Consider the following 11,522-nt stretch of genomic DNA (forward strand, 5'->3'; position numbering starts at 1 on the left):
ACATGCCGCATTATCACGGGGTGTCTGCGCCCTACTCCCCTGGAGAAATCACACTGTCTAGCCGGTATTGCACCACCTGACATCCGCTGGGAAGTAGCAGCCTATAGTGAAAGGACCAAGGCAGTGACATCTCCAGCTCATCCCCTGTTTGGGTATCAGTCAGCACGTCAACAACTTAAATCAAGAAATAATTTTCTAAGATGTACAGAGACACTCACTGGAACACCTCAGCAAGCAAGAGTCCAAAAGTGGCAGGTTCAAACCCAGAACCTCAATCAATGGCTGACACCAAATGAGAAACTCCCCCCTGGGCACACAGAAGACTGGGCGACGTGGAAGGCGCTGAACAGACTGCACTCTGGCACCACGAGATGCAGAGCCAACCTTAAGAAATGGGGCCACAAAGTGGAGTCCACGACATGCCAGTGCGGAGAAGAGCAAACCACTGACCACCTGCTGCAATGCAACCTGAGCCCCGCCACATGCACGATGGAGGACCTCCTTGCGGCAACACCAGAGGCACTCCAAGTGGCCAGATACTGGTCAAAGGACATTTAATCAACTACCAACTACCAAGTTTGCAAACTTAGTGTTGTTTGTTTTGTTCTGTTAGAAATGTAATACAATGGTCTGGTTGCCTCTGACATGATAAATAAATAACCTTCTTGCTTGTGGACTTATGCTTTACTTCTGATTTCCGGCTGTTCCTGGACTCTGTCACCTCTGGAACTTTATGAGACATTTGGATTGTTGTTTGGTCGTCACCTGTTGTAAAACCTTTTTGGATGATCTATCTTCCTTTCTTATTTCCTGCTTTTTATATGGTTTACAATAAACTGTTTGTTTGTATTCCTGGACTCTTGTGTGGTGTGGTGGTCACAGGTGTTTCCAGGCCAAACTTGGCACATAGTACCAACTCAGGTGTTTGAGGAGACTGACTCACCGTGGTGGGAGTTCTAGTTTACCCTGCAGCCAGAGAGAACCCTGAATCCCACCAATGATGTATCTAGAGCAGACTTGCCCAACATTACAAACTTTAAGCACTGATGGAGTTTCAGGGGGTTAACCTGGCATGATGGGAGTTGTAGTTCACCTACAACCTTATGCATTGTGTGCAATTAAAAAAAACCCTGACTTTTTCAAATGACCCAGGCAACACCAGGTACCCAAGCTAGTAACAATAGAATATAAAGTCATATTTTCTTCAAAATAATATAAATATATAATACTAGCCGTCCCCTGCCAGGCGTTGCTGTGGCCCAGTCTGGTGATCTGGAAAATAAAGTAATGAGAAAGTGTTGGTTTCTAATAGATGTAATTTCTTTACACTTTTGGGTAAACAGCATTTCTTGCTATTTCTGTGTCAGTGTTGATGTGGAGAGTGTCTGGTTTACCCACTCTGGAACATGCAAGATATCATTGTCCTTCTGTAAGGGTCCCTTTCAAATCTATGATAATATATCTCTCTGTGTGTAAATCATATCTATCTATCTATCAATCTATCTATATCTATGGCTGGAGGGCTCTTTGTCAGGAGGACTTTGATTACGTTTGATTACGAATACTCAACATGCCTAAATATGAACACAGATGGAGTTTGGAGGAAATAGACCTTGACATTTGGGAGTTGTAGTTATTGGGATTTATAGTTCACCTACAATTAAAGAGCATTCTGAACCCCACAAACGACAGAAATGGGGCAAGCTTCCCACACTGAACCCCCATGACAAACAGAAAATACTTAAGGCCATCCAGCCCAACTCTCTTCACCAGGGCAAGAAAATCTAATCAGAGCCCTCCTGACAAAGAGCCATCCAGCCATAGATATAGATAGATTTATATGATTCACACACACACACACACACAGATATAGTATCACAGATTTGAAAGAGACCCTTAAAGAAGGACAATGATATGTTGCATATTCCAGAGTAGGCAAACCAGACACTCTCCACATCAACACTGACAAAGAAACAACAAGAAATACTGTTTACTCACAAGCAGAAAGACATAACATACATTAGAAACCAACACTTTCTCATTACTTGATTTTCCAGATCATCAGACTGGGCCACAGCAACGCCTGGCAGGGGACAGCTAGTAATAAATATTAATATAATAATAATACTATAACCCATCATATAATGCAATGCATAATAGATATAGATAATATAATAAATATAAATATAATAATAATAATACTATAACCCATCACATAATACAATGTATAATAGATATAGATAATATAATATAATAAATATAATAATAACATAAACCATCATATAATTCAATGCATAATAGATATAGATATAATAATTAGTATAAATATAAATATAATAATAATAAAATCTATCATATAATATAATACAATGTATAATAGATACAGATAATATAATAAATATAAATATAAATATAATAATAATACTATAACCCATCATATATAGATAGGCCCTAGCTACCTATCTGACCGCATCTCTGCCTATGAACCCACGAGGAGTTTGAGATCTTCCGGGGAGACCCTGCTCTCGATCCCACCTGCTTCTCAAGCTCGGCTGGCGGGGACGAGAGATAGGGCCTTCTCGGTGGTGGCTCCTCGGCTGTGGAACGCCCTTCCTACGGACATTAGACTAGCACCATCTCTAATGGTATTCCGCAAAAAGGTGAAGACCTGGATGTTTGTGCAGGCGTTTGAGTAATTTAGTGCAATCTGGTAATGGAACATAGGAATGGAACAATGGACGACGAACCTGGACTACGCTTGGATGATGAGAAGATTGGGTACGGTTGTTTTTTGTAATAATTGTGCATTGCATTGTAATTGCTTATTGGTAATTTATGGATAATGTGCTAAGTCAATTGTTATATGTTGTATGGAACCACTGCTGTTTCTACTGTTTTTACTGTTTGTGAACCGCCGTGAGCCGCCTTCGGGCTTGAGATACAGCGGTATAGAAGCAAAGTAAATAAATAAATAAATAAATAAATATAATACAATGCATAGTATAGATAATATATTTAATATAAATATAAATATAATAATAATAATATAATCTATCATATAATACAATGCATAATAGATATAGATAATATAATAAATATAATAATAATAATAATAATCTATCATAAGAAGTGATGAGTGGAGTGCCATCCGCAGGGTTCCGTCCTGGGCCCGGTCCTGTTCAACATCTTTATTAATGACTTAGATGAAGGGCTAGAAGGCATGATCATCAAGTTTGCAGACGGGACCAAATTGGGAGGGAGAGCCAAGACTCCAGAGGACAGGAGCAGAATTCAAAACGATCTTGACAGATTAGAGAGATGATTGGCCAAAACTCACAAAATGAAGTTCAACAGGGACAAAGGCAAGATACTCCACTTTTGCAGGAAAAACGAAATGCAAAGATACAAAATGGGGGACGATGAGGCCTGGCTCGAGAGCAGTACGTGTGAAAAAGATCTTGGAGTCCTCGTGGACAACAAGTTAAACATGAGCCAGGAATGTGATGCGGCGGCAAAAAAAGATAATGGGATTTTGGCCTGCATCGAGAGGAGCCTAGTGTCTAGATCTAGGGAAGTCATGCTCCCCATGCTCTATTCCGCTTTGGTTAGACCACACTTGGAATATTGTGTCCAATTCTGGGCACCACAATTCAAGAGAGATATTGACAAGCTGGAATGCGTCCAGAGGAGGGCGACTAAAATGATCAAGGGTCTGGAGAACAAGCCCTATGAGGAGCGGCTTAAGGAGCTGGGCATGTTTAGCCTGAAGAAGAGAAGGCTGAGAGGAGATATGATGAGAGCCATGTATAAATATGTGAGAGGAAGCCACGGGGAGGAGGGAGCGAACATTGCGACTAGGACGCAAGGGAAAAATGGCTTCAAACTTCAAGAGAGGAGATTCCATCTGAACATGAGGAAGAACTTCCTGACTGTGAGAGCCGTTCAGCAGTGGAACTCTCTGCCCCGGAGTGTGGTGGAGGCTCCTTCTTTGGAAGCTTTTAAGCAGAGGCTGGATGGCCATCTGTCAGGGGTGATTTGAATGCAATATTCCTGCTTCTTGGCAGAATGGGGTTGGACTGGATGATTGCCCATGAGGTCTCTTCCAACTCTTTGATTCTATGATATAATACAATGTATAATAGATATAGATAATATAAGATCATAAATATAATAATAATAATACTATAACCCATCATATAATACAATATACAGGTAATGCTATGGGAGGGGAGGAGGTGTGCCTACTACTTCCGCCTTTGGCCCCGCCCCCTGGCCCTGTGACTCCTCCCCCTCTCCGACCACGCCCCCTAACCACGTGGCTCCGCCCCTGTCGCGACAGGCCCCGCCCCTCGGCCCTCCCGGTCGCGACACTCACGCCTTCGGCCACGACGCTCCACCGGCCGGGCTCTGAGGCGGCCCCCGCGGCTAGTTCCAGCCAGGCGGCCCCGAAGACGAAGAAAAGGAGCCGCGGCGGGAGAGGCCGACCCGTCGCCGCCATCCTCTTCCGGAACCGGGAAATCACGTGGGGCGGCTGGGGCGGGGCCTTAGCGAGGGGGCGTGGCTGCGCGACGTTTGCGCGTCTCTAGCCACGCCCACCGCGCCGTGCGTCACCATAACTCTCTCTTAGGGACCGTCGTCAAAGAGACAACCCACGGTGAAGAACGAAACAGCGTCAGTGTCGCTTTCCTTCCTTAAGCCCCGCCCACATTTTGGCATATTCCTCTTTCATTGGCTCGCTCTAGGGAGTGTGTGCAAAGAGGTAACCACGGATAGGAACGAAAAGGGGAAGAGAGGGCATCTTTTGCATCTTGCTGCAAAATGAATGCATTTGGAGTACTATTTCCAATATATTTTTAGTACAGCACAATATTAGTATTATATATTATATTATAAGTAGTATTATAGATAATATCTAATGCATTATTAGTACAGCATAATATTAGTATTATATATTATACTATATTATATTATAAGTAGTATTATAGATAATATCTAATACATTATTAGTATAGTATAATATTAGTATTATATATTATACTGGGGGGCCACCACCGAGAAGGCTCTGTCCCTCGTCCCTGCCATTGTAAGTAGTATTATAGATAATTATAGATAATATCTAATACATTATTAGTACAGCATAATATTAGTATTTTATATTATATTATATTATATTATATTATATTATATTATAAGTAGTATTATAGATAATATCAAAACATTATATTATAAGTAGTGTTATAGATACTATCTAATACATTATTAGTATAGCATAATATTAGTATTATATATTATGCTGGGGGGCAACCACCAAGAAAGTCCTGTCCCTCGTCCCTGCCATTGTAAGTAGCATTATAGATAATTATAGATAATATCTAATACATTATTAGTACAGCATAATATTAGTATTTTATATTATATTATATTATAAGTAGTATTATAGATAATATCAAAACATTATATTATAAGTAGTGTTATAGATACTATCTAATACATTATTAGTATAGCATGATATTAGTATTGTATATTATACTGGGGGGCCACCACCGAGAAGGCCCTGTCCCTCGTCCCTGCCAAGTGTGTTTGAGACAAAGTAGTATTATAGATAATATCTAATACATTATTACTCTATTTATCACTATTTATTATTTACAGCATTTATATTCCGTAACGTTAGTATATAATATAATATTTTATACTAATATAATATTTGTATACCATATATAATATTATTATGTTATAAAATATAATCTATTATATAATATATACAATATATTCCATAATATTAGTATAATATTCCATAATGTCAGTATAGCACAATATTAGTATTATATATTATACTCTATTATATTTTAAGAAATATTATAAATAATATCTAATATATTATTAGTATAACATGATATTAGTATTATATATTATACTGTATTATACAATATATTTTAGTACAGCATAATATTAGTATTTTATATTATATTGTAAGTAGTATTATAGATAATATCTAATACATTTTTAGTATAGCATAATATTAGTATTATATATTATATTGTAAGTAGTGTTATAGATAATATCTAATACATTATTAGTATAGTATAATATTAGTATTTTATATTATATTGTATTATACAATATATTTTTAGTACAGCATAATATTAGTATTTTATATTATACTATATTGTAAGTAGTATTATAGATAATATCTAATAAATTTTTAATATAGCATAATATTAGTATTATATATTATACTGTATTATATTTTAAGTAATATTATAAATAATATCTAATATATTATTAGTATAACATGATATTAGTATTATATATTATACTGTATTATACAATATATTTTAGTACAGCATAATATTAGTATTTTATATTATATTGTAAGTAGTATTATAGATAATATCTAATACATTTTTAGTATAGCATAATATTAGTATTATATATTATACTATATTATATTATAAGTAGTATTATAAATAATATATAATATATTATTAGTATAACATGATATTTGTATTATATATTATACTGTATTATACAATATATTTTTAGTACAGCATAATATTAGTATTTTATATTATATTATATTGTACATTATAAGTAGAGCATAATATTAGTATTATATATTATACTGTATTATATTATAAGTAGCATTATAGATAATATCTAATACATTATTACTCTATTTATCATTATTTATTATTTATAGTATTTATATTCCATAATGTTAGTATATAATATTATATTATATACTAATGTAAAATTGGTATATTATATATAACATTATTATGTTATAAAATATAATCTATTATATAATATATACAATATCCATAGTATTAGTATAATATTCCATAATATCAGTATAGCACAATATTAGTATTATATATTATAGTGTATTATATTATAAGTAATATTATAAATAACATTTAATATATTATTAGTATAAGTATTATATATTATACTGTATTATATTATAGATAATATCGAATACATTATTAGTATAGCATAATATTAGTATTATATATTATACTGTATTATATTCTAAGTAGTATTATAGATAGTATCTAATATATTAGTATAGCATAATACTAGTAGTATATATTCTGTGTTATATTGTAAGTATTATAGATAATATCTAATATATTATAAGTAGAGCATAATATTAGTATTATATATTACACTGTATTATATTATAAGTAGCATTATAGGTAATATCTAATATATTATTAGTATAGCATAGTATTATAAAGGAAGAGGGGCCGACCAAGGGAAGATGGATGGATGGCATCCTTGAAGTGACTGGACTGACCTTGAAGGAGCTGGGGGTGGTGACGGCCGATAGGGAGCACTGGCGTGGGCTGGTCCATGAGGTCACGAAGAGTCGGAGACGACTGAACGAATGAACAACAAGTATTAGTATTATAAATTATACTGTATTATAGTATTATAAATAATATCTAATATTATAATAATGCTGGGGAAAGTGGAAGGTAAAAGGAAGAGGGGCCGACCAAGGGCAAGATGGATGGATGGCATCCTTGAAGTGACTGGACTGACCTTGAAGGAGCTGGGGGTGGTGACGGCCGACAGGGAGCTCTGGCGTGGGCTGGTCCATGAGGTCACGAAGAGTCGGAGACGACTGAACGAATGAACAACAAGTATTAGTATTATAAATTATACTGTATTATATTATAAGTAGTATTATAAATAATATCTAATATTATAATAATGCTGGGGAAAGTGGAAGGTAAAAGGAAGAGGGGCCGACCAAGGGCAAGATGGATGGATGGCATCCTTGAAGTGACTGGACTGACCTTGAAGGAGCTGGGGGTGGTGACGGCCGACAGGGAGCTCTGGCGTGGGCTGGTCCATGAGGTCACAAAGCATAATACTAGTATTATATATTGTACTGTATTATATTAAAAGTAGTATTATAGATAATATCAAGTATATTATTAGTATAGCAGAATATTAGTATTATATTTTATACTGTATTATAAGTAATATTATAAATAATATCTAATATATTATTAGTATAACATGATATTATTATATATTATACTGTATTATAAGTACTATTATAAATAATATCTAATATATTATTAATATAACATGATACTATTATATATTATACTGTATTATAAGTAATATTATAAGTGTCTAAGATATTATTAGTAAAACATAATTTTAGTATTGTATATTACTAAAAGCATAACATTAGTATTACATATTATTGCGTTATATTTTTACATTGCAATATTATTAGTAATATTATATCTATTAGTATTATTACATTACAATGTTATTCTTTCTATATATTATTATATTAGGTTACAATATTATTAATATTGTATAGTATGTATACTATATTATTATTATATGTTATGTAAATAGACTTGGAGAAAGTGGAAGGGAAAAGGAAGAGGGGCCGACCAAGGGCAAGATGGATGGTGACTGGACTGACCTTGAATGAGCTGGGGGTGGTGACAGCCGACAGGGAGCTCTGGCGTGGGCTGGTCCATGAGGTCACGAAGAATCGGAGACGACTGAACGAATGAACAACAACATTATATGTTATGTAAATAGACTTGAGTCTTCTCTGCCAAAGAGTCCCAGGATTCTATGTAACGAAGGCATTGGAAGTTAAACCGGAATCAAACTGCATCAGTTCCACAGTGTAGATGCACCCCCTTGGAGTCATATTTCCTGCAACTGGGTGTGTCTTCCCCTTTCCTTTCTCTGGGGCCTTGACACAGAAGCATTCCTTTGATCTGAATCAGACTGGCCTGGGATTCTTTCTCGGCCTCTGGAGCTGAAGATCCTTTTCATCCCAAACTGGCAAAGCAGGTTCAAAACCAGGAAGAGCTGCAAGAAATATATATATATTTGCAAAAGATCAATGGAGCAAGACCTTTCTCCGCCTTAGATAAACTATGGGATTAGCGCTTCTTTAGTGAGAAGGGAAACAGAGGATGGGCCCCTTTCTACACCAGCATATAAAATCCAGAGTATCTGCATTGAACTGGATTATTTGGCAGTGTAGACTAGACATTAGCCAATTTATACCCTCCAGGAGTTTTGGACTTCAACTCCCACAATTCCTAACAGCCAGTAGGCTGTTAGGAATTGTGGGAGTTGAAGTCCAAAACTTCTGGAGGGACCCAGTTTGCCCATTCCAGTTGTAGAACTACAACTCCCAGGATTCAGTACTAGCCGTCCCCTGCCACATGTTGCTGTTGCCCACATGGGGGATCTGTGTGGGAGGTTTGGCCCAGTTCTATCGTTGTTGGGGTTCAGAATGTTCTGTGATTGTAAAAAGGTAAAGGTAGTCCCCTGACATTAAGTCCAGTCATGTCTGACTCTGGGGTGTGGTGCTCATCTCCATTTCTAAGCCGAAGAGCCAGCGTTGTCCGTAGACACCTCCAAGGTCATGTGGCCGGCATGACTGCATGGAGCGCCGTTACCTTCCAGCCAGAGCGGTACCTATTGATCTACTCACATTTGCATGTTTTCGAACTACTAGGTTGGCAGAAGCTAGGGCTGACAGCGGAAGCTCACGCCGCTCCCCAGAATCGAACCTGCGACCTTTCGATCAACAAGCTCAGCAGCTCAGTGCTTTAACCCAGTGGTGAACTATAAATCCCAGCAACTACAACTCCCAAATGTCAAGATTCTATTTTTCCCAAACTCTACCAGTGTTCTCATTTGGGCATATTGAGTATTCGTGTAGAGTTTGGTCCAGATCCATCATTGTTTGAGTGCACAGTGATCTCTGGATGTAGATGAACTACAACTCCAAAACCACAACTCCAAAGGATGTAGGTGAACTACAACTCCAAAGGACACTACCCATCAAACCCTTCCAGTATTTTCTGTTGGTCATGGGAGAACTGTGTGCCAAGTTTGGTTCAATTCAATCGTTGGTGGGGATCAGAATGCTCTTTGATTGTAGGTGAACCGTGAATCCCAGCGACTACAACTCCCTAATCTATTTCCTCCAAACTCCATCTGTGTTTATATTTGGGCATATTGAGTGCTTGTGCCAAGTTTGGTCTAGATCCATCATTGTTTGAGTCCACAGTGCTCTCTAGATGCAGGTGAACTACAACTCCCAAACTCAACTACAACTCACCAAACCCTTCTAGTATTTTCTGTTGGTCATGGGACTTATGTGTGCCAATTTTGGTTCAATTCCATCATTGGTGGGGTTCGGAATGCTCTTTGATTGTAGGTGAACTATAAATCCCAGCAACTACAACTGCCAGGTGACAAAATCAATTTTTGAGTGAAGAACATACATTGGGTTATTAGGTGTCTTGTGTCCAAATTTGGTGTCAATTCCCCCAGTGGTTTTTGAGTTCTGTTAAACCCACAAACGAACATTACATTTTTATTTATATAGATATATGTCCCCCCCTCTCTCTATATATATACACATACACACACATTCACACATTATATACGTGTGTGTGTGTGTGTGTGTGTGTGTGTATTATATATATATAGGTGACATCTATATAAATGTGTGGGAGTTGAAGTCCAAAACTCCTGGGCATCTCTGGGAGTTGTACTTTGCAATCGTTGGTGGAGAAGGTGAACAGCCTTGTCAAACTACAACTCTCGGGGAATGCCGTGATAGTCAAACTACAACTCCCAGGGGTGCCATAACAAGATACAACTCTCAAGGATGCCATAACACTCAAACTACAACTCCCAGGGGTACACCTCTCAAGGATGCCATAACACTCAAACTACAACTCCCGGGATGCCATAACAAGATACAACTCTCAAGGATGTTATAACACTCAAACTACAACTCCCAGGGGTACACCTCTCAAGGATGCCATAACACTCAAACTACAACTCCCAGGGGTACACCTCTCAAGGATGCCATAACACTCAAACTACAACTCCCGGGATGCCATAACAAGATACAACTCTCAAGGATGTTATAACACTCAAACTACAACTCCCAGGGGTACACCTCTCAAGGATGCCATAACACTCAAACTACAACTCCCGGGATGCCATAACAAGATACAACTCTCAAGGATGCCATAACACTCAAACTACAACTCCCTAGATTCCAAAACGCTCAAACTACAACTTCTAGGGATGCCATAACAAGCTACAATTCTCAAGGATGTTATAACACTCAAACTACAACTCCCGGGATGCCATAACAATCGAACTGCAACTCGCTAGATGCCAAAATGCTCAAACTACAACTCCTAGGGATGCCATAACAAGCTACAACTCTCAAGGATGCCATAACACTCAAACTACAACTCCCGGGATGCCATAATAATAAAACTACAACTCCCAGGGACGCCATAACAAGCTACAACTTTCAGGGATTCCCTAACAGTCAAATTACAACTCCAAGAAACTAAAATTACAGCTTCCAGAGATGCCATTACAAACTAGTAACTCCCAGGGAATACCGTAACAGTCAAACGACAAGTCCTAGGGATGCCATAACATGCTACAACTCTCAAGGATGCCATAACACTCAAACTACAACTCCC

The 11,522-nt window shown here is 37.3% G+C and overlaps 1 protein-coding gene across 2 annotated transcripts in view; it reads right to left on the reverse strand.

The window, feature by feature from the left end:
- LOC132781380 (transmembrane protein 87A-like) overlaps nt 1-4,532 on the reverse strand; it is a 55,872-nt gene extending 51,340 nt beyond the window's left edge. For both annotated transcript variants that reach the window (XM_067461056.1, XM_067461055.1), the window contains exon 1: nt 4,376-4,532. In XM_067461056.1, the coding sequence (XP_067317157.1) occupies nt 4,376-4,498 (123 nt within the window). In that variant the 5' untranslated portion in view covers nt 4,499-4,532. The remainder of the gene's footprint in view (nt 1-4,375) is intronic.
- Nucleotides 4,533-11,522: the final 6,990 nt, after the last annotated feature.

The sequence above is a fragment of the Anolis sagrei genome, chromosome X (genome assembly GCF_037176765.1).
Source record: "Anolis sagrei isolate rAnoSag1 chromosome X, rAnoSag1.mat, whole genome shotgun sequence".
Lineage (NCBI taxonomy): Eukaryota > Metazoa > Chordata > Lepidosauria > Squamata > Dactyloidae > Anolis > Anolis sagrei.